Source organism: Macrotis lagotis, chromosome 1, assembly GCF_037893015.1.
Source record: "Macrotis lagotis isolate mMagLag1 chromosome 1, bilby.v1.9.chrom.fasta, whole genome shotgun sequence".
NCBI classification, from domain to species: Eukaryota; Metazoa; Chordata; class Mammalia; order Peramelemorphia; family Peramelidae; genus Macrotis; species Macrotis lagotis.
The window spans coordinates 486,090,871-486,115,599 of NC_133658.1; the positions used below are offsets into that span (position 1 = coordinate 486,090,871).

Here is a 24,729-nt window from a genome sequence, read left to right on the forward strand (position 1 = left end):
TAATTATTTACTATTCAAGTACAGGTTATATGAGTTATTCACTTGAAAGTACTTTAAAATTGGATTGTATTTTAGGCATATTTTAAAGTAAAGTTCCCTATAAAACTGTGTAAATATGAGTTATTATTAGTTACCAACCTTTAAGAAACTGAAAATGTTTGATGAATGACACCGGAAAATGATCAGAATAAAGCTTAAATGTATCACCATGGACTTAGTAAAGCTTTTCTGAATTCATTTTTAATCATCATTTTGTAAGCATCAAGACCAAACTAAAACTATATACATTTTTTCTGTATTTCACTATTTTTTTCCCATAGATCTTAACAATTCCTGTGAAGGCTGTGATTGCAGTAGGCTCCTTGACTTGCTCCCCAAAGCACATTGTTCTTCCACCTTCCTTTCCTGTAAGTTAATTCATTTAAAATTATATCTTAGTTTTGCCCAAGAATTTACCACTGTGCTTTTTAAAAGTTGAACTAATTTTGTGATAGGAGAAATGAAATTAGGAAAATGCAGTAGACTTAAGAAGACTTTTTTAAAAATTAATTCTAAATTCAGCAGATCTAAAATAAAAATTTTGATCAAATTCAATGTTATGCAGAATTTAATCTTTGTTTTTAACTATGTCCTGAAAGCCCCTACTTTCTCTCTACTCCTTTCCTAATTCTTGCTAAGGGTCTTATTCTGGTTACACCACTACCTTCTTCCTAATGCACGTTTAATTCATTTCCCCCAAAAATAAAGGTTTTCTTCGTCCCCATGTTTCTTTAACCACAACAAGGAAATACTAGGAGGGAAAAGTATGCTAATGAGGGTGGGAACTGAGAAACCTCTTTTTTAGAAACAAGATGCTTTGTATTAATGTTAGTTCAAATTATGCATCTGAATAGCTCCTGTTCCTGACTTTTTGGACCAGATTTATTTTTCATTCTGAAGGTATTTTAAATTAATAGTTTCTAAAGTCTTTAAAACCATCTTGTTAGAGAATCCTAGGTGTAACTTGGAATTAGACAATACTTCTAGTTACCCATCATCATACAAGTTAAGTTTTACTGTATATAAATTATTTTAAATATAATCTTTGTTTGTTTCCAGTGACTTGTAATAAGTACTTTTGTCCATGCTTCTTTGTTGTTGAGCATCATTCACTTGTTTTTCTTCCTATTCATTCTCCTCAGTCTACTATTTTACCAAATATTAGAAATGGGGTCTGATAATGTTTTTCAAACTTAAGAGAATTCACCTGAAAAAAATAGATAAAATATAATGTTGAATAGAGACTGAAATGGGATTACTATCATTAGCTTCACTTCAGCTTACAAGGTAGAAACCTGTTTTGGTGCTATCTCATAATATTATTTATATTTCCCCTTCCCCAGTATTATAACATATGTGCTAATTTAATAGAATATCTGAAAACTTTATATTAACAGTCTCTAGTCAGTTTCTCTGTACACTAATTTTATTTTGTCACTGAAAAGAAATTTACTTTTCTTTGAAGAGAATATATCTATATTTACTGCTTTTGTATTCAGTATAACTATTTCCATTTTTTCTGTCACAATATGAACTAAATGCACTTTACAACTATTTTTAACTGTTTACATTTTTGATTATAGTCTTATCGTCACTATTTTATCATTTGAAGTAGTAGTAGCATTAGAAGAATATTTTAATAATTAAATGTCTTACTTAATTCAGCCAGATAAGTCTGGTTTGGCCATTAGTTTTCTCCTAACTTATCATCACGTTAAAGTTGTTTATTTTTCCATTCACAAACTTGATTTACAGATTTTGTTGATTTCTAAATATTCTTTGACTTTTTGTTTTTTGAGCAAATAAATGCCAGTCTTCTCTAAAGTATGAATTGATGGGGAAAAAACTACAATAATATACTAATGAGTTTTTTTTTCTAACTTCAGGGTAAAATAGTTCATCAAAGTTTAAATGTTATGAGCTCATTCTCCCAGAAGGTAAAAATACAGCATATACGTTCATTGTCAGAAGATGTACGATTTTACTATAAGCGATTAAAGAGCAATAAAGAAGAATTAGAGCCAGGGAAAAAATCTAAGGTTTGTAAATTTTTTATTTATTGAATCATTAGAATAATTTTAGCTTAAATTTTTGTACTCTTGATTTGTATTTCTCTGGTATTCAACTTAGTTTTTAATAATTGGTTCTCTTTTATAATTACAGATAGCAAATATTTACTTCGATCCTAGTTTACAGTGTGGGGATCATTGCTACGTTGGATTACCTTTTCTGTCCAAATGTAAGTAATCATTGATTCTAGCAAAAAAAAAAAACTGATTTTTTTTTTTTTATTCAACTCATCCACACCCACCTTGTTTACAAAAATTATGTAAAATAAAATGCTTTCTTTTTTCTTTATATATGTGTGTCTGTTAAATTACAATAAATTAATTTTGTTTTAGCTGAACCTAAAGTACAACATGGCCTAGCAATGCAAGAAGACATGTGGGATTCTGATTGGGATTTGCATGAAAACTTATTCAGAACATGGACAGGAATAAAAGACAATGCAGGTTATAGGTGAGTCCTTTTGTTCTAATTATTCTAATTCTCAATAGGTATTTGAGCCCAAATTGTTATTTATTTATTACACCATTTGACTTGATGAATTATTTTATAAAATGATATTACATCCAATCTTTTAAAAATAGTTAAGAAAGTAAATTAAGGTTATAATTTTGAATAATATTCATTAAGATTATCCCTTCCATTTCCTCCAGTTCCCTAGCCTACATCATTAAAACTAAAGAGGTATTTGATAATGTCCTTCTACAAAATCACTACTAAGCTTCAGCCTAAACAGCTGCACCTACCAGAAACAGTATCTTCAAAAAGGTTTTTATGGGGCAGCAAGGTGGTGCCGTGGATAGAACACCGGCCCTGGAGTCAGGAGTGCCTGAGTTCAAATCTGGCCTCAGACACTTAATAATTACCTAGCTGTGTGGCCTTGGGCAAGCCACTTAACCCCATTGCCTTGCAAAAAAAAAAAGGGTTTTGATATCTATCATTCTCCTTTGCAAAGAACAAACTGAACATACTTTGGTTTTGGGTGTTTGTTTTTTGGTTTTGTTTTGATTTAGTATTCCATTTTAATTTCAAGGTTTAAATAGAATGTATGAGTTGTTAATTCTGAAAAAAAAGGCTTCTGAGTCCCCTCTCCAGACAACTGTGATTCCTCAGATTTTCTGTTTTCCCATCAGCATTCCAGCATAGTATAAACCTGCTTTTGACAGGGGAAAAATAAACTAACACGTTTGTTGTACTATAAAATGATGCTCTATTCATTTTCTTTCCTGTGCCCATCTCAGTTGTTTTTAGAGACCCAGCAATCTTCCGATCTCCTAATGCCATCCCACTGCTTTTAACATAATATCAATCATACCAAGTACATAACACTCTCCCCTCTTCCTACCTTTATATTGGCAAGTAAAATATACATGGAATAATTTAAATAAGGGTAAGTTTAGAGTTCTAGTACTGTATCCTCTATAAATAGTATATTATGGATAAATTGACTTTTCTAAATTAGTTTTGAATCTAAACACTATTTATAACATTGTAATTATATGGGGATAAGTGCTCTCAGTTTCATACAACTGATTTGTAAAGGAATTTTAGAATTTGAATCCACTTATAAATTGGGGCCTATCTGAACACTGCTGAAAAATTCACATTAATCTGATAGTTGCCACCATTACATGCCTGTAATGTTTTTAATGGTAAGAAGAATGCTTAGATTCCAGGTAATATAGCTGGTTGTTTCCTTTACTATCAAAAATGCTTCTGTATCCTCTATCCTCATATGTTGGCCCCTAATCTGGACAGTTAAGATTTTATAGGAACTGCTATAATCTTTAATGAATGAAATATGTTCAGTTAAAGATACATAGTTCCCCATTGGAATATGTGGAATTAATGGCACATTTCTTTCTTATGTCTGCTGAGTTGTTTTTTGTTTTTTTTTTGATGCTTTACCTATAATGGTTATTAGTACAATTTTATTTTCTGCACATTCACCGACAATACATTGAAAAAATGTTCAGTTTTAAGATTGTTGTAGTATCTGTGATACTATTTTCAAGACTTTGGGGGCAGCTAGGTTGATGCAATGGATAAAGCACCAGCCCTGGAGTCAGGAGTACCTGAGTTCAAATCAGGCTTCAGACACTTAATAATTACCCAGCTGTGTGACCTTGGGCAAGCCACTCAACCTGGTTGCCATGCAAGAAAAAACACCAAAAGAAGACATAACTTTTGGACAGATTCAACTTTGAAAAAATATAGTAGAATAAAGTGAGATAAGATAGAGCAATATTGTTATAACTGTTAAAATGCTATAAGAGATAAGGCCTAAATGACATGAAAGTAATAGAAAAGCTTAGAGAGTAAAATAAGCCTATATTTTCAGGTCAGAGTTAATTTCTCAACTATACAAATTTAGTAAGGTATAATTTCTTATAGTCAGGAATTTCAAGTATTTTGTCCTTATGATGGTATATTTCAAACTTTTTTTTTTAGATTGACCACCATGTTTGAAGTGGATACAGACCTTCAGAAAAATGTAGCATCAAAAATTACTGCAGAGCTCTCCTGGCCATCTATACTTGGTTCACCTCGATTTTTGAGTTTCCCACTTACAAATATAAATAGCTCTTCCGTAAGTTTTCTTAGTGACACTAGTTATAGAATTAGAGAACTTTGTTACAAAATGTTTACTCCTTTCTGTGATTAGTAGAAATCCCAAGTTTGACCTTTTATTATTATGTTTTAGGAAGAAAAAATTGTTTTAGAAAACCCAGCAGATGTTCCTGTTCATGTTCAGTTCGTTCCCATGGCTTTGTATTCTAATCCCTCAGCCTTTGTAGATAAACTACTGGAAAGGTAAACATTGTTTAAGTAATAAAGCTCTTTTTTTTCCTAGTGAGAGGCAGTGTGACATGGTAGATAAATTTCCATCCTCAAAGCCAGAGTCCCACCTCTAACTCATACTAGCTGTTCAGTCCCTGAACCTCACATTGCCTGGAGCAACTCCCTAAAGCTATAAATGGCAAAGGTGCTGACCTGCATCATTAGAGGGAGTGTTCTTACCTTCTACCAAGAAAAATCACAGATCCCTGTCCAGGACTCCATTCCTATATGGAAGCATTGAAACTCTTTGGGAAAATTTAGTATTGTGTTGAAAGTAAAGGAAGCAGGTCTTGATTAGAGGGATAAAATTAACTTAAATACAATGTAAAAGACACTATTTTGTAATCCTATGACCTGGGATTCAGTTTTTTATCTATGCTCCTTATTAGCTTGGGCCTTAGTTTCCTATTACCTCCAGAGTCCATCTAGTCCTAAAGATATGACCCTGTGTTCTATTGCAACTTAGACAGAGGCCAACAAAATGTGAAAGAAATGTCAAATAAAATAGGTATATCTGTAAACTTGATAAATAATTCTTCTCTTGCAGTTATTGTACTAATGATTCTATTTACAAAATAATGTGTATTTTTATTTTAGGTTTAACTTGAGTAAAATGGCAAATCTAAATTTGAGAACATTAGAATTCCAGGTCTTCAGAAACTGTGTAAGTCTTTAACATTCATAATAAAATTCTAAGAAAACCACAGTATCTGGGGTTGCTGTACACATGAAAGTGAAAAGAACTATTAGCTCTTAGATTTGACTAGATTAATTACTGATCTTAAAATGAATTAAAGAAAATAAGAAGGGGGCAGCTAGGTGGCGCAGTGGATAGAGCACCGGCCCTGGAGTCAGGAGTACCTGAGTTCAAATCCGGCCTCAGACACCTAATAAGTACCTAGCTATGTGGCCTTGGGCAAGCCACTTAACCCCAATGCCTTGCAAAAACTAAAAAAATTTTAAAAAAATAAGAAAAAAGAATAAATTTATAACCTAAAAAAAGGAAAAAAAAAAGCTCATATGTCCACTATAATGGAATTGTAACATTTTATGTTATTATCTTGAAGGAAAAAAAGTGTTTGGAGACTTGGGGAAAACATAAGGTACCATAGGAATTGCTGGTTAAGTGAATCAATTCATTTTCTTTTAATTAATTAAAAATCAAAAATTTAATGAGTCTAGTAAAATATCACCAAAAATTACATGAAGAAAGTTATTTCCTTTCAGAAATTCCTATTCCAGATAAAAAATCATGATCTGTACTTGTTTGAATATTCAAGGCTTTATCTAAAATCTTCTAATATTTCTATCATACATCATATAGATCATATACACAACACATATTTATATACATAAATATATTTATCACTCTGCACATACACACACATAAATGTGTTAATCTTCCTAACAAAACTTTAGCTCCTTTCTCAACCTGAACCTTTTGCATATAAGCATTCAGTAAGTTTTTGAGTGCTTTGCACTACTGGATTACTATCCACAACATGGCACATTTAGTTCTACCTCAGGGCCTTTGCTACAGTGATCTTTTCAACTGATAAGTTTCCCTTGTATTGAACCACATCTTACAGTTAGTCCAGTATTTCTTCCAATAAACCTTTTCTGACTGCTCTAACCCAAAGTAATCTCTAGTTTCTCTGAGCTCAGAAAAGCAGAGCAATTACTGTCTATCCCATTCACTTAGCATTTATTCAATTCAACATTATTAAGTACTTAATATACTCAAGATGAGGCATCTTGAGTGGACTGGAGACAGTACAATACAGTGAAAAGGGCTGTATATTTGGCATCAGAAGGAAAGTGTTCAGTCTGGTTCTGCTGTTTACTGTTTGTGTGCCCTTGGAACAGGTGACTTAACATTTTGTTCCTCAGTTTCCCTTTCATGACATATCAAAATGAAGAGTTGGGGGGCGGCTAGGTGGCGTAGTGGATAAAGCACCGGCCTTGGAGTCAGGAGTACCTGGGTTCAAATCCGGTCTCAGACACTTAATAATTACCTAGCTGTGTGGCCTTGGGCAAGCCACAACCCATTTGCCTTGCAAAAACCTAAAAAAAAAAAAAATGAAGAGTTGGGTCTCAGGTATCTGAGATTCCTTACAACTCTGATCTCTGCTCCCTTGAAGCAGGGTTCCATTGAAATTAAGAGTGCTTAGCAATTAAACAATATTCTCTTAATATAATGAATCACAACAAAAGAACACACAGATAAATTAATATATTATTATCATGTTATCAATGTGTAATATGAATTATCTTTGATAGTGATGATAATGATAATAGCTAACATGTAAACATTTACATAGCTTATTCTCAGCTCTGGGATTCTGTAATATTAGGTGAAGGACACATTTTTGGCTCAATTTGGAGAGAAAGATGTCATAAAGGCTGAAACAGAAGAGTATTTGTGAAATAATAACAAAGCTAATATTTATCTTATAAATTATATCATTATATGATGTTTTAATGTGTACAAAGCAATTTGTGCTGCCTCAGTTGCTCTTCACAACATCCCTGCTAAATAGGTGCCATTATGTTCCCCAACTGAAAATTGAAGAGAGTAACAGAGAAGTTTTAGTGACTTAGATTCACATGGCTAGTTAAGGTGTGCACCAGTATTTGAGTTCAGGTCTTCGTGAGGTCCAAGTTTGACCTTTCAGCCCTTGTGCTACTTAGCTACTAAGGAATATTTTGGACAGAATCCATTTGGGTCTAAATATGTGGAAGTTTAGATGTTAACTATAAAATGTCCTACCTCCCCTCATGGGCTAGACAACATCTGCAAGTATATAGTGACAAAATAAGTGTTTGGTAGTTAAAAAGTAAATATATTAAGCTGTATTATAAAACCAGTTAAAACTGTTTTCTTCCTCATTGATTAAAGGTTCATCCATTACAAAGTACAACTGGATTTTCTGAAGGATTGTCTCGACATTCAGTTTTAAATATAATTTTGAAACCTGGAGAAAAGAAATCTGTCAGAGTAAAATTTACTCCAATCCTCAATAAAACTGTTGCTTCATTAATCATAATCAGGTATGTCTCCATGAGTTAGGGTTGAGTGAATTCTGCTACACACATACACACAACACTTACATGTGTGTCTCAATTAATTTGTTTTAGAAATTAGTTTAAGTGAAAAAATATGTGAAAGGCCTCCTAAGGGGCAGCTAGGTGGTGCAGTAAATAGAGCACTGGCACAGAAGTCAGGAGGACCTGAGTTCAAATCCGGCCTTGGACACTTAATAATTTCCTGGCTGTGTGACCTTGGGCAAGTCACTTAACCCCCATTGCCTTGCAAAAAGCAAAAAAAAAAGCCTCCCAATATAGATCTATAGATCTACAGTATGATTAAAATATTTTTCTAAGCTACACACTCAATATGCCAGGTGATACAGTTTGAAACAAGAAACCTGTGCTGTCTTTATTAAATAGATTCATAAATTGCAAATTTGACATTTCTTTTTTCATTATTTCAAAATACTGATTTTTAGAATCATACATCAAAATAATATAATGTAGATTTTTTAAATTTGTGATTTAAAAGGTATTGTAACGCATCCTAACAGCAACATGGTGGGGTGATGATCAACCTTGATGGACTTGCTCATTCTATCAGTGCAACAATCAGGGACAATTTGGGTCTGTCTTCGATAGAGAATACCATCTGTATCCAGAGAAAGAACTATGGAGTTTGAACAAAGACCAAGGACTATTACCTTTAATTTAGGAAAAAAAACTGCTATCTTATTGTCTGATCTTGTTATCTCTTATACTTTATGTTTCTTCTTTAAGGATATGATTTCTTTCTCATCACATTCAATTTGGATCAATGCATTGCCTTCTATGTGGGGTGGGGGGCGGGAAGTAGGAAAAATTAGGGGGGAAATTGTAAAACTCAAATAAAATCTTTATAATTCAAAAAAAATAAAAGGCATGTAACTTTTGTTCTTATATAGAAATAATTTAACTGTGGTGGATGTTCTAATGGTACAAGGACAAGGAACAACTGAAAACATGAGGATTGCAGGCAAGCCTCCAGGTCCAGGAAGTTCCTTACGATTTAAAATCACAGAAGCATTACTGAAAGATTGTTCAGACAGTGAGTATTTCTTAAAATTCCAGATGCATGCACAGATGGAAACCTTTTTAGTATGTTTGTATCTGTTTATATGAAAGTCAGCTTGAGATGCAAAAGTTCCTGATTTGTTTCTAAAGAAATTCTTTGTAGTTGGTCTAGAAATGACCATTGAAATTTAGCTTGAATATAAATTGAATTATGCTGTGATAAAATTTCTTGTAATTCCAATTTTGACTTTTATAATTGAATTATTTTGTATTGAAAAATTATTTGTCAGAGAAATTTGATGGTTTTGCTATTTAAAATTTCTCTAAGAAATATCTGTGAAAATAATCAGTTATTTCATTTTATAGTAGTAGTATTTTTTAAACCTTAAAATAGATGATAAAATCATTTATTAAATGTTTTAAAGATCCAAATCATGAAAAAGCAAGAATTGTTCTAAATCCTGATTAATTTTGCTTTGTTTAGAGATGAAATTAAAAGAGCCAAATTTCACACTGAAGAGAACATTCAAAGTTGAGAATACTGGACAACTTCAAGTTAATGTAAAGTCTATTGAAATCAGTGGCTATGCATGTGAAGGATATGGATTTAAGGTTGTCAATTGTCAAGAGTTTGCGCTAGGTGCCAATGCCTCTAAAGACATTGTTATATTGTAAGTAATTTATGATTAAATTTTAAATAAGTTTTTACTCATTAGTTCTGTTGAAGTTTTGGAATGTCCCATAAATGTTTTTACAACTCTTACTTGAATTATCTTTAACAATGGATTTTCACTGCTTGTGCATAGAATTTGTATCACATACAGCCATTATGGTAATATGTACTATTTCTTCCAGCTAATTGAATCTTTCCTGATTAAATTTGTAAAGGTTGCTTTAGCTCTTATAGAGAAGGTTAACTTACAACTAGCTATGTAGAAAAACCTGTGCTCTGTATAACTTTTAGTGCCTGAGTTTAATAACTATTGTACCATCAACAATCACTTATTGAATATGTATCATGGGCAAGAAAATCACCATACTACTTTGTATCAGACATGGTTCTAGCTCTCAAGGAGCCATGTTGTTACATAAAAAAGATAAATAATGAAAGATAGTTTATAATAAAATTTTTTAAGATTTATTTAAGGCAGTGGGGTTAAGTGACTTTCCCAAGGTCACACACACAGACAATTATTAAGTGTCTGAGACTGGATTTGAATTCAGATCCTCCTGATCCCAGGGCTGGTGCTCTATCCACTGCACCACCTAGCTGCCCCAAGATAGCTTATAATAAATGTCACATTGTGGTAAAGACAATAAATGCAGTCAAGCTTCAATATGCGTTTAACTTTTGTGACTTCAAGCATTCATATGATCTTAATAGTAACCTCATTTTTATATTCACATTGGCAATCACATACATTCACAGCACAGTATGTACAGTGTAGGAAAAATGACAAGCATAATGCACACAAGTTTGTGCAGCAGCTGATAGCTGTTTACCATACCATTGTAAAGATCTCTCTGTATATTCAGAGTGGCAGAGCTATTCTCAGCATCTTCTGACAATCATGACTTAAGTCCCAACAGCCTCTCCCTTGGTTTTCAAAGCCCAACCAAAGTAGTAAGTTTTACAGCTATATGGTTTTATCTGAAAGCAATTTTTTTAATTGATGTTAGCCCAAAGGTCACAGAATTAAAGGAAATTACTAGCAAGAAAAAAATGTTTCACATGTTAAAGTTTTATTTTTTAATGAGTTATTTTGAGTTAAGAGCTTTTTATGAATTATTCCAGTTACTGTGTTAAAGAATTATATGCATAAAAGTATATTTTCAGGGATCTTTAATAAAAGATTATAGTTTTTGGTGGTCATGGGAACCTAACCTCTTTCTTATAGGTTCATCATATCAACATTTCCTTTTTTGACTTTTACACCATTTTCTAGGAATGTTGAAGATGAACTATCCTACAGGAATTCAGAAAAGGAATGCATCTCACTTTTTAAAACTTCCTCATGTTTTTTCTTTCCTTGTCATGTTTTTTCCCTTTAGTTTGGTTTTGGTTTTGGTTTTTTTTTTTGTTTGTTTGTTTGTTTTTAGGTTTTTGCAAGGCAAATGGGGTTAAGTGGCTTGCCCAAGGCCACACAGCTAGGTACTTATTAAGTGTCTGAAACCAGATTTGAACCCAGGTACTCATGACTTCAGGGCCGGTACTTTATCCACCTAGCCGCCCCTCCCTTTAGTTTTAATTATCTTTAAACATCATGACTAATATAGTAGTGTGTTAAACACAATTACGCTGTACAACCTATATCACATTATTCACTTTCATGAGGGGGGAAAGAAAAAGGAAGGTGGTAGAAAAATTTGAAACTCAAAAGTTAACAAAAAATTGAATGTGGAAAACTATATTTGCATGTAATTGGAAAAAAATAAAATAACATAAAAAACATGGGAAATAAAGGAATATGCCATTGTGGATTGGGATAGTCAGAAAAGCGTTTTTGGAGGAGATCCAAACATCATGTGAACACCAACCAGAAAGAAAGGTAGAGATAGACCTAAACAAGAGGAAATTACATGGACAGAACAATAGAGACAGACATGTTCAATGAAAAGATCTGTTTATGGAGATTGGAGAGCTTATTTCAGGATCTAATACTTGGAGAGAAAATTTCAAAGCAGTTTACATAGAACCTGTGATAGGTAAGGAACTGGGACTTTATTATTTAGAGAATCGATGGATGTTTTTGAATAGGAAAATTGTATCTACCTAACAGTGATTCAGGGAAGTAGATTTAGGCAGGAGTGTAAAAATAACATGGATTTGAAGACCAAAGTAAGGAAATGATTGCAGTAGGCCTCTCTTGAGACACTGAGATTCTAAACTACAGCAAAAATAGTTGAAAAAGAAATTGAAGAGACCAATTCGAGAGACATGAATAAGGAACAGGCAGGATTTGTCTGGAAACCTGATTCCAGATTTCTTCCTGTGGGTGGATCCTGATAATGCTCTAACTTGGTTCACATCTCCCCAAACTTCTATGATGTGTTCTTATAAAAGACTGTCATCAGACTTGTTTAGGATTTTCACTATTGTGTTCTATCATATTTAAAATACATTAATCCTTACCACCTTCATTCTCTTCTAGGTTTACACCAGATTTCACTGCCTCCAGAATCATTCGTGAACTGAAGTTCATAACAGCTTGTGGCTCCGAATTTACTTTTATATTGAATGCATCCCTTCCATATCATATGTTAGCAACATGTGCAGAAGCCTTGCCCAGACCCAACTGGGAATTGGCACTGTACATAATCATCTCAGGAATAATGAGGTATTTGATGATTGTGGGGTATATTCAGTAACCAATAGGAATTTTTCCCACCACTATTTGCTAACCATCTTTGATAATTAAACATGGTTTTATCTCAGAAAAAGACATTAACATTTCAGTCCCATTAGTTGAAATTACAGTAATGATATAGATAGATAGATAGATAGATAGATAGATAGATAGATAGATAGATATTATATATAATGATTTTGAAGGAAAGTAGTTCAAACCAAAATTCTCCTCTAACCTATTTTATTTTTCTTTTGCAGAATCTTTTATTGATACAGATAAGTTGGGTTGCTAAATTGATTAGTTTTATTTAAAAGATACGCAATGGAAGAATTAACTAGATCAAGTTTCTTCTTTGCAAAAATAAATAAATCACACGGAGAGGTCACCTTAAGGTGAACATTTATCAGTAGTCCGTTTAATTTAAGACTGTAAAATAAATGCATGCTTTTAATTTTCAATACATAATTTTTTTCATATTATCTTTTCATCTTGCTCAGCTAAGACTGATAGAAGCAGCATTTTTTGTGCTATAAAATTGATTTACTATCAAGTTAGTATGCCTTTCCTTTATTGCACTATTAAATTTCTTCATTCTGATATTGACAGTATTGATTTTCCAAATTTTTGGTCCCCTGCAGTGTGCTCTTTCTCTTGGTAATTGGAACAGCCTATTTAGAAGCTCAAGGAATTTGGGAGCCATTTCGAAGGCGCCTGTCATTTGAGGCTTCAAACCCACCCTTTGATATGGGAAGACCATTTGATCTCAGGAGAATTGTTGGCATTTCATCTGAAGGAAAGTAAGTTCATAGCAAAAAGAAATCCTATCTACATAAATGCTCATAAAACCTGATCAAATGAGATCATATTTATAAAGAGTTTTAGCACATTGCCTGGGACACAGGTCCTATGTAGAAATGTTAATTATTATTGTTGTTGTACAAGAAAAAAAGCAACAACCTAATTCTGGTTATTAAATTGCTTTTTGCTGTGGCACTGAACTACAAAGTACTTATTCCAGAGACAACATTTTTGTAATGTTGGCAAATATTTTGGGAACCAGTAGCTGACAGCTCATCAGTCTATAGGTAGATCTAACACTTCGGTTATTTTGAAGATTACCTTTATTTCCATTAGTGTTCTTCTAAATTATTTTATTTGGGTGATGAATTGACTTAGGAAGATTATCATTTTTATTCAGTAATGCACATTAAATTATGCCATGCTAATATGGAAATATGTTTCACATGTATTCCCATGTATAATTGATATCATATTACCTGATTTCTCAGTAGAAGGAAGAGTGAGGGAGAGAATATGGAAGTCCAAATTTAAAAAAGTAAAATGTCAAAAATTTTTAAAAATTTTAGATGAGGGAAAAAATATTCTGTGTATGAATTTCAACTGGATGTGAAATGTTTCACCAATTGTTAGACTCCAAGCTCTTTCTTCTGCTGCACCTCATCAATGAAGAACTCTTTGAGCCCTAATTCCTTACTATAGTCCTGTCGAAGTAAGAGAACACTGAATTCATATGTGCTGACATTAATTGGTCTTTTTTTCAGCTTGAACAGTCTTGGATCTGACAACAATCACAGTTCCAGTAGGGGAATCTATGGAACAGGAGGTTCCTCATCCAGATCCAGTTCAGGAAATCATAAACACTGCAATCCATCAGTTCATCTACACAGCAATAGAAACTCAGCTGATGTTGAAAATTTCAAATCTAAAAACAATTCAAACATTAATAGCAGGACTTCTACACAGTCTGCTAACAGAACAAGTACCCTAGTTTTGGATTCAAATGCAGTAGCACAGAGTCATACAGCAGGTAGAAGGTCCAAAGGAGCAAAGCAGAACCAGCACCATAGTCAGGTCCTGCTGGAGCAGCACTCCCCACCTCCACCAACAGTGCCTCAGCAGCTGGAGCATCATCCTGAAAGCTCAGTGCCCCCTCCACCACTTGCTCACTCTTCCCACCCAGAATGTGGCAGCAGTTTAAGACACAGCTCAGAAGATTCAGATATTACCTGTCTTATAGAAGCCATGGACAAAGATTTTGACCATAATGAATCCCCTTCCCTAGATGTGTTTACAGACCAACCTCCATCTCCAATATCAAAAAACAAAGGTAATTGGACTCTTTTTCTTTGATGCTAAAAATTAAGAAACTGTCATCCCATGGTAACAGGATGAATGTATCCATTGAGAACCCTCCACATATGTATGCTTTAAAAATAAGATACACCTTGTCTTTCCAAAATATAGTCACCAAAGACATTTTCCCCAACAATTTGGTTATTTAAAATTGCTTACTAAAGCAGAAATTCATTGTTCATAAACTGTCTTGTACTTTAGTATCATGTAAAGATTGTGTCTTAGCAGCAGGGAGGGTTTGGTATTTCGTATTTAATGGGTCTATGTTCAGTGTTAAAGCAGCTCGCTGTCATGAATAATTCAAATAGCACCCACACATCCTGAGACACACAAACACACACACACACACACACACACACACACACACACACACACACAAACCCACCACCACCACCACCACCACCACCAGCAAACTGAAACTCAAAACCTGATGACATTTCTCTTCTGTGAAATTTCTCTGCCGTATAAGGCAGAAATTCTTAACTTTTTGTTTTTGTTTTTGTGGGGCCATGGGGTTAAGTGACTTGTCCAAGGGCACACAGCTAGTAACAAGTGTCTGAAACCGGTTTTGAATTCAGATTCTGACTCCAGGGTCAGCAGTACTCTATCCACTGCACCACCTAGCTGCCCCAAGTTTTTAACTTTGTTGTTCCTTGGACTCCTTTGGCACTCTGGTTAAGGCTCTGAATCCTTTCTCAGAATAACTTTTTAAAAAATTGTAATTGAAGGAATTACTAAGTTTTATTATTTAGAGGTAAGTTAAATTAAAGATGTCATTTTAACAGATTTCTTGATGTCTATTCATGTCCTGGGGCTCTTTGGACCCCAGGTTAAATATCTCAAGCCTCAGTTATATTATCATTCCTTTGTACAAACTTTTACAAAAGATTATATTATAAATATAATTTATAAAATAAAATATATTATAAATATAATAAAAGTATTATAAATATATATAAAGGTTTAGATAATTAAAATAGATTAATTGTATAAATTTAAGGAAAACATGAGGGGCAGCTAGGTGGCACAATGGATAAAGCACCGGCCCTGGAGTCAGGAGCACCTGGTTTCAAATCCGACCTCAGACACTTCATAATGACCTAGCTGTGTGGCCTTGGGCAAGCCACTTAACCCCATTTGCCTTGCAAAAACCTAAAAGAAAAGAAAAGGAAAGGAAAAAAAGAAAACATGAAATTTGAGTTAAGACTAATCTAAAGGAAAAATTTTTGTTTCCCATCCAGAGCCAATAACTATAAAACTATTCTTCCTAAATTGTAAAATCTAAATTTGAAAAATTGTTAGAAATATAATCTCAAAATGTTTCTATACGTTGTATTAACAGTTCTTAAACACAGGGAAGAGAAGACGTGGTTGCAGTTTTGTAATTAGCAATTATTCCAGTATGTTGTCCATTCATCTCAACTATTTGAAAATGAAGAGGGAAATAGGTCTCTTTTAGGGAACTATTCAGAGATAACTATTAAGCTTTATGTTGCTGCCCAGTGGTGTTGAATAGCCAAGTGTTATAGACAAAGAGCACAAAACTGGCGGGAACAGAAGCCCTGAATGTGCGTGGAGGAGCTTCCCCACATAGGCAAATGACCACAGGACAGGTCACACGACTACCTCTCTTGTCCTTGACTTCCACATTTGTAAATGAAGGAATTATACTAGTAGGGTTCCCTACTAGCATTAACATTTTTTAATTCTATCATGGCTTTTGAGTAAACTATTTCTCAGTGGGATCAGGATTTAAGACATCACAGTTTAGATATCATGTTCATAACTTATATAAGACATTAAAAACTTGACCCTTTTCTTTGCAGTGTTTATGAAACAGTAATACTTCTATCTTACAGAAAAAGAAGCATGCAGACATTAACTTTTTTCTTATTGTCATAACAGTGCTCAGGTGTATACCTGCCTCCTCTTTTCCTCAATTTGCCTCTTGAACCCTCTCTGCCTTTCTCCCTGAACAGGATGTAGGGGTGCCTCCCCCACAGCTATTTTCAGATGGTCTGTATTTGTTCTTCTCCATCAATCAATGCACTAGCTCTCATGAAACAAAATAGAGAAGTAACCACCATTTGGAAGGATTTTATCCTGGCATAACAGTAGTAGGGTAATATATTGTATTAATCTTTGAAATGATAGTGGTAGAAATAAATCTTGGGGCGACTAGATGGCACAGTGGGTAGAGCAACCGCCCCTGGAGTCAGGAGTACCTGAGTTCAAATCCGGCCTCAGACACTTAATAATTACCTAGTTGTGTGGCTTTGGGCAAGCTACTTAACCTCATTTGCCTTGCGTCACCCCCCCCCCAAAAAAAAAAAAAACTAAAGAAATAAATCTTAAAGGAGAAACAAAGAAGAAAGACACGAAAGACACATACACAGAAGCAGAAAACAAGCAACTTTTATCTCCAGCTGCCTTTTTCAGGTCCTAATTTCTGAGGATTATGTAATTCCCAACTTCCCGTTCCATCTCTTGTATGTAACTCCTTGATGTGTTTCCCCACTCTGGTCATGCCTCCAAGTACATCATATGTTATCATATTGAACCTTAAGTTCCTCCTGAGGCAGAGTAGTTACTATGTATAAGCTTATTAGGTATGCATAGAGTAATGCATCAACCCTTAGTGACTCCTATTTCTTTATTAATCTTCATTTTTTGGAACTTTGTACCAGGATGTGTTAGTTACCTCCTTTATATCTCACCATCTCCTTCCTTTTATGGAAACACAAATATTTAATTTCTTTTGATAGAAATAATATTATATACACGTGTTGTATATGGTCAGTCTAGCCATAGATAGAACTCAGCAGTGTAGACTATATCAGTATTTTAAGCCTTGTGGTATATAGTATGGGAGAAAGGTTGCTGGGCTTGGATACCTAGATTCCAAAAATGGGCTTTGACTTGTGGTAATTGAGTTTCCATGACAAGTTATTTAAGCTCTTTCTGAGTCTGTTTTCTCATCTACACAATAGAGATTGTAATATTTGCACTACCTATCTCATAGTATTATTGAAAAGAAAGGGCTTTTTAATCCTAAATGGAAGTATTATGTTTCTCAATCATAAGACTGCCATTAGACACTGTGCATTTGTATTAATTTATGCAGGTGCCAACTTATCTAAGCAATGACTTAGTAGAGAATATTGATTTGAGATAAGATAGTTTTTTTACTGAAGGGCTATATAAAGTGTAAAGGTTTTTTTTTAAGATTCAGACCTCTCTACATTTTACTTTAACTATTAATCATTCTTAAGAGGCAGCTAGGTGGTACAGTGAATAGAGCACCAGCCCTGGAGTCAGGAGGACCCAAGTTCAAATTCGACCTCAGATACCTAATATTTACTTAGCTATGTGATCTTGGGTAAGTCACTTAATCCCATTGCCTTGCAAAAATTAAAAAAAAGAAACTATTAATCAGTCTTTCACTTGTAGCCTGAGAGGGGTACCTGAATCCAAGAGAGGTTAAGTGACTTGATCAGACTTCTAAAAGGTTGGATTTAAATTACTTTATGCCTGATTTCAAGTCTAACATTCCTTTTAAATTAAGCTTTAAAAACAATTTCAGTTAATGAAAACAGATTCAGGTCAGCAATCACTCAGTGAGTATTTTGTTAAGTACTAACCTTGAGTAAGGCACAACTGCAAAGAATGGGAAATTTCCTACTTGTGATGAGTTTACATTTATTTGGGGAAATAAGTATACATAAAATATACAGCATAAATATGAAGCTAATAAATACAAGTACAAATCTATATCAAATTACTCACTGTCAAGGGGAGGGGTAGGGAAGGGAAGAAAAATGTGAGACTCAATCTTACAAAAAATGAATGTTGCAAACTTATCTTTACATGTATTGGGGGGAAAATAAAATAAAAAAGATAACAAAAAATACAAACACTTGCAAAGAATTTAAATACAAGTTAGTTTGAAGGGAGAACATTAGCATTTGGGGAAATCAGGAAAGTCTTCATGCCCAACCTGATACCTGAGTTATATCTTAAAAGAAGAGAGGAACAGTAAAGCTGCATCCATTCCAGACATAGCAAGGAAAGTGGGATAGTCATTGCAAAGACATAAAACCCTCCAGAACTGGAGCAGCAGTACCAAGGCTTAAAAGGAAGGGTAGGACCTGACATTGTAGGACTTTAGAAGCTCGACAGAGTAATTAATGTTTTATCTTAGAGGCAGTTGTCTCAAGGAGTCACATGTTCATTTCTGAGCTTAAGGGAAATGACAGACTAAACTGGAGAGAGACTTAAGGAGACTGCTTTGGTTGCTGTTCTAATACTCCATTGGAGAGGTAATGAAGGCCTAAACTTTTATAAGTGTATGAGTGGAGAGAAATGATTGGATGAAAGTGATGTTCTAAGGGAAGAAATGGCAAAATTTGACAACTAGTTGAATGTACAGAATGAGAGAGATGAAGAATTCAGGATAAATCTGAAATTATAAATGTGGGACACTAGAATGGGCTTCAATAGAAATGAAGAAGTTTGGAAAAAGTGAGTTTTTGGGGGGGGAAGATAATGAATAGTTTAAGACTTCTCCGGGATATCCAGTTTGAAATGTCCACTAGGCAGTTTGGTGATCTGGGTCTGACACTCAGGTGAAGAGGCTGGCCACAGGACATAGAGATCTTGGAGTAACCCATGGATGCTGAGAAGTTCACCAAGAGAGTATATGAGACCTTTTTGCAGCATGGCTCTTGTACTTCACTGTACCCTGACTGAAATTCTCCTACAAGTAACTAAAAGCTTGAATGCCCTCCCAACACATCTGCACCTTTATGTTCTCTACTGAGCCTCTGTAGATATATGTCCATCCATGGTGCCAGGGGTGGCAGTGGATCTCACGGCTCTCTCACTAGGCAACCTGCCAGCCCTCTTTTCCTGCCCTTCATCTTTCTAATGATGTACTTTTTACCACTTCAAGTAGAATCCCTCTTCACTTCTATGTTGTAAGTAGCTTCTACAATTCCCTGCAACTTTAATTCTTCTCATATCATCCCTTAAAGAATATTTATATGGAAAGAAAAACTTGGTCACTAAAAACATTTTTATAATTTCTCAAATGTGGTCTAACAGTCTCTCATTCCTCTTCAGTTTGGGGCCCAGGTCATTGTCCATCCAAGATCTACGTACTAATAGATCACATCCATTAGTCAAAAACATTAAGCTCCTAGATGTGTTACTGTGCTAAGCACTGGGGTACAGAAAGAAACAAAAGACAAACCCTGCCCTCAGGAGCACCCAATCTAGAGGGGGAGAAAGCTTGCCAAAATATGTCATCAAACAGAAGGGTTGAAGAAGACTCCATAGAAGAAAGATTTTTATTGGGACTTGAAGGAAGACCGGGAAGTCAGGAGGCAAAAATGAGGAGGAAAGAATATTCCAGGTATGGGGAAAATGCCTAGAGCCAAGAGATGGAGGATCATAAAGGAGGACAGTGTCACTGAATCAAAGAATATATTTCAGGGATTTAGATGTGAGAAGACTGGAAAGGTAGGAGAAACGTAGGTTATGAAGGATTTTGAACACCAAACAGGATTTTGTATTTGATCTTGGAGGTGATATTAGCCAGGTGTGTATTTTCTACTTTATAGAAAGAAGTCAGCCAACCATGGCCCCTGGGCTGGACTGAACCATAGACCCTGTCCTGCCAAACCCTAGTCTAGACAATAGGCACTTTTTTTCTTTAAGGAAATGGGGTTAAGTGACTTGCCCAAAGTCACACAGCTAGGCTATTATTAAGTGTATGAGGACAGATTTGAACTTAGGTCCTCCTGACCCCAGGGCCAGTGCTCTATCCACTGTGCCATCTAGCTGCCCCATCAAAAGGCATTCTTTATCCACTTTGTTTCTCCTGTACAGATAGGCTGACAGCTTTTGAAGGATTATGGATTATACTTAGTAGGCTCTGTTCTAGCGTTTGATGCAATAAACATAACATCATTCACTAACAGATATCAATAGGACCTCACCACTTTTTGCAATTTTCTCTTGGGATTTTGTGCAGGATGTTCTTCATAACAGTGGCTAATACTTTTGGCCTGTTTTTCTGTTCTGTGCCTTGCTTGATATTAATGATCAGAGAATTTTCAAAGAAAATCATTTGTGTATAGCTTTAATGTATGTATGGGAGATATGATGTAGGAAAAGAGCCTTTAAGGTGGGATTTTGCTATACTGAAAAGGCTTATTTTAAAAGTCTGTGAACACATAAAGTTTATTCTTTTGTGTTTTCGCCAGGATTTTCTTTTCTGTCTTGTATGACATTGCTTTCTCCTAGTTCTCCTCTTAGCTGTCTGATTTATCCTGCATTGTATCATCATTCATTTCTTGCTCCCTTACTATTAATGTTCCTCAGAACCCTGACCCAGGCTCTCTATTCTGCCACAATTCTGTTTTGATGTTTTTAATCTCTCATAGGAGTTCTTTAACAAGTGTCCCTTTCCACATTTAGGGCCACTCCCCTAGTTTAGGCCCTCCTCATCTCTCACATGGATTATTGCAGTAGCCTCTTAATCAGTACCACCAACCCCATCCCCAGGCACTGCTTCTATTCCCTTACCTACCCGCCACACAACTTTCATACTAATCTTCTGCATCTACAAGAGATCCAATCTTTACTCTTATACAGTAGGTTTTCCCCTCTATTGTCTCCATTTTCTTACTTATCTTCAATTTCTTCCTGCCTACTTTCCTAAGCCTACAAATATGCCCAAAACATCTCATTTTATACATTGATACCAGCTAGCTACCATCCCACCTCTCTCCTCCCTTTTGTGACTAGTCTCATTGCGAAGGCTGTCTGCATTAAGTGCCTCTACTTTCTTAAATTTCAGAAATCTGGCTTCTGATTTGTCTTTAACCCAAAGTGCTCTCTCCACAATTACTTATCGCCTTTTTTTTTCAGTCATCATCCTTCCTCAGCAGCTTTTAATAGTATTAATCGCCCTCCTCTTCTTGATACTGTCCTCTCTCTGGGTTCTAATGGCACTACTCTCTCCTGGTTCTCCTCCGACCTGACCACTTCTTTCAGACTCTTTTGTAGTATCTTTACCCAAGTCATCTCCATTAGCTATGAGCTAGGACTTTCTCCTTCTATATTGGTTCATTGTTGGTCTCATCCTTTCCCATGGATTATCAGCTCCTTATCTATAGCTAACCTCCAGTCTTATTCCCTATATTGTACATCTTCAAGTAGATGTTCCTTAAACTCAACATGTTGAAAATGTAGGGGCGGCTAGGTGGCACAGTGGATAAAGCACCGGCCCTGAAGTCAGGAGTACCTGGGTTCAAATCCGGTCTCAGACACTTAATAATTACTTAGCTGTGTGGCCTTGGGCAAGCCACTTAACCCCATTGCCTAGCAAACCCCCCAGCCCCTCAAAAAAAAATGTAACTCATTGCCTTTCCTGTCAAGCCCTCCCCTATTCCTTAGCTCCTTATTCTGTCAAGAGTTAAACAATCCTCCCAAGTCACATAATTTTGCAACCTAGTGGTGCCATCTGTGTCTCTTCACTTTCACTGTCTCCTGATACTGTCAGCACCCTGGTGAAAGCCCTCAATCCTTCCAAGAGAGAAGATAAAATCCTCGGCATTCAAAGCCCTTCAAAATCTGTCCCATCACCACTTTTTAACTCTTTTTTACCCCTTCAACCCTTCTAGTACTCAGCAGTCTAATGACTTTGCCTCTGTCTCCTCACTCCAGGCATTTTTTGTTGGCTGACTAGTCTCCTTCCTCATCTCTTGCAGGGACTATTCTGTATTTATTTCTTTATAATTCCAGTTCCTCTATAGGAGCTAACATATAGCAAGGTTGATAAATATGAACTGAACTGAGCTTAATTTCATTGAAATTCTATGCTACACCCAATATCTGTATGTCCTTTATTATTAATGAGAGTAGTACATGCACATAAGAATAAGGACAAAGGAAACATGCAGTCAAGATTCTTTAGGAGAATTAGAGGAAGAGGTCACAATCAATAAGGATTCCATTGATCAAAGATCAGAGAAGTAGACATTCTCAAAGATTCTAAGAGGAGAACTAGGAGAAAGCAATGTCATACAAGACAGAAAAGAAAAGAAAATCCTGGAGAAAACGCAAGAGAATAAATATTATATAGCTAGAAAAGTCAGAGAATTTGAATCCAGGTCTTTCTGACTTTAAGTCTAGTGCAATATAGAATGCCTATATCAGAACACTATGATCTCTCTAAAATACTTTTAGTAGCAATTGAGTTTATGAACCATTCAATAATTTTCAAGAAAATCCAGGAAGTTTTCAGCTCCTTAGTTAATGGGATTTTTTTTTTTAAATATGAAGTTACAAAGTTGTTTGGAAGGCATAGAATTATGAAAGAAAAAATATGATTAAAAAGAGTCTCTGAAAATACAAGCAACTGTTTGAATGATTAAAAAAAAGTCTATGCTAGAAAATTTATCTCCTTTAATCAATAAAACTATGCCTGGAGAGACAGCACTCCATAGTATATGAAAAACTGACCTAGCCCTGAGCACTCCTCAGCACCTCTGGCAATTCACAAAGGGAGTTTCTTCCTTGGAAGTTCTTTCTACTAAGGAAATAACGAATCCGAAAACATTAGCAACAGAAAATGAAGAGACCTTCAGATAGAGTTGAGCTAAGATGCCCTCCAAAAGTCAAACACTTCCTCCTCTAAGAATCCCCGACTTCTTTCAAGAATCTAATGAATGACTGCCTTGAGCAGGAGACATTTTCCTGTCTCCCCATCTCCCAGAGACTTCCCTCTATTGTGTATGGATCTATTTGTTGTCTCTACCACAGAATGTATGTTCCTTGAAGGTAGAACTGACCTGGCCCTGGGCACTTCTCCGAGCCCCAGGCAGTTATCTTTGTGCCTTTCTTAGTATCCCCAGGGCCTGTAATACATAGGAGCTATAATGGCACAGAGTGATTAATAAGTGCTTGCTCATTCTTAATGTTTAATATCTCTTCAAATTTGTTTTTTAGGGGATGGTGGTTGTTATTGAGGACTTAGAATCAGGAGTTTTGTTTTGTTCTCTCTAGGAAAAGGCAAACCTCCTCAACGCAAAGTCAAACCACTCAAGAAACGAGAAGAGAAGGAGAGAAGAACAAAGGGGAGGCCACAAGAGGATGAGCTGAAAGATTCTTTAGCTGATGATGACAGTTCTTCTACCACCACAGAAACCTCAAACCCTGATACAGAACCACTTCTAAAAGAGGTATAGAACTGAAGCACAAAAATGGGGAGGATAGGCCATCATTTAAACAGCAATGTTCTAGCTAGAAATCAGACTCCAAGGATTTCTAAATATTAGCCCATTCTAGCCACTAAACATCAAACAAATCATTTTATACAACACTCCCCTCATCTTCAGGTTGTATTTGAGGGAACAGTAGCAAAATAAAGAACTTAAGAGTAAGGGAAGCTCTTAAGTCAAACTTTACCTGAAATCTGTAACTTAAGCAATTCTGTCAAAGAATCACTTGTATTTTATTATGTAGTGTTCTTTGTTTGACCAGTAGAAAATGTTGGAACTGGCCAGTGAAGTAGCATTTCATTTCATGATAAGATAATATGATCATTCCATTAAATAGAGCATAATGTATAAGATCTAGGAAATTAGCATTCCATTTTAATTTTGATATTCAGAATAATAGTGTTCCAATTAAATTTAGTATTTACAGAATTTTTAATGTTGTTGGCAAGAATTTATATTCCAAGTTATTTTAGAAGGTTCCCAATGTTACTGGCATTCACTAATTTTTAAAAATAGAATCTATCACTAATATATATATATATATATATATGTATATATATATGTATATATGTATATATATGTATGTATGTATGTATTTTTTACTTTTTACATCAAGAAGGAAATTGACTCCAACTTTAGCATTTCCTCACATTTGTTTTGCTGCTTCATATATATTCTTAATGTTGCATAAAAAGTGATGATAATTTAAACCAGTTATATTTGTGAGCTATACATTTTATAGTTTCATTACATTACTTTCAGAGACACCTTTCTATCTTGATATATGTTTAATATATTTCATCTCCAACTTATTTGACAAATCATTTGAAACTTCTTCAGTCCCTCAACTCTTCTCTTTTGCTCTTGAACATCATCTCTCTGGCATTATCCCCTGATAGCCTCACAAA

At 34.9% G+C, this 24,729-nt stretch overlaps 1 protein-coding gene across 4 annotated transcripts in view; it reads left to right on the plus strand.

Annotated features, from left to right (window-relative positions):
* The window catches only part of TMEM131 (transmembrane protein 131), a 236,478-nt gene that overhangs the window by 199,679 nt on the left and 12,070 nt on the right, over positions 1-24,729 (plus strand). For all 4 annotated transcript variants that reach the window (XM_074213733.1, XM_074213734.1, XM_074213735.1 and 1 more), the window contains exons 19-32: positions 321-407; positions 1,926-2,078; positions 2,203-2,278; positions 2,442-2,559; positions 4,558-4,696; positions 4,811-4,920; positions 5,545-5,611; positions 7,847-7,998; positions 8,922-9,064; positions 9,515-9,701; positions 12,183-12,368; positions 13,019-13,177; positions 13,943-14,508; positions 23,607-23,782. In XM_074213733.1, coding sequence (XP_074069834.1) covers positions 321-407; positions 1,926-2,078; positions 2,203-2,278; positions 2,442-2,559; positions 4,558-4,696; positions 4,811-4,920; positions 5,545-5,611; positions 7,847-7,998; positions 8,922-9,064; positions 9,515-9,701; positions 12,183-12,368; positions 13,019-13,177; positions 13,943-14,508; positions 23,607-23,782 — 2,319 coding nt within the window. The remainder of the gene's footprint in view (positions 1-320; positions 408-1,925; positions 2,079-2,202; positions 2,279-2,441; positions 2,560-4,557; positions 4,697-4,810; positions 4,921-5,544; positions 5,612-7,846; positions 7,999-8,921; positions 9,065-9,514; positions 9,702-12,182; positions 12,369-13,018; positions 13,178-13,942; positions 14,509-23,606; positions 23,783-24,729) is intronic.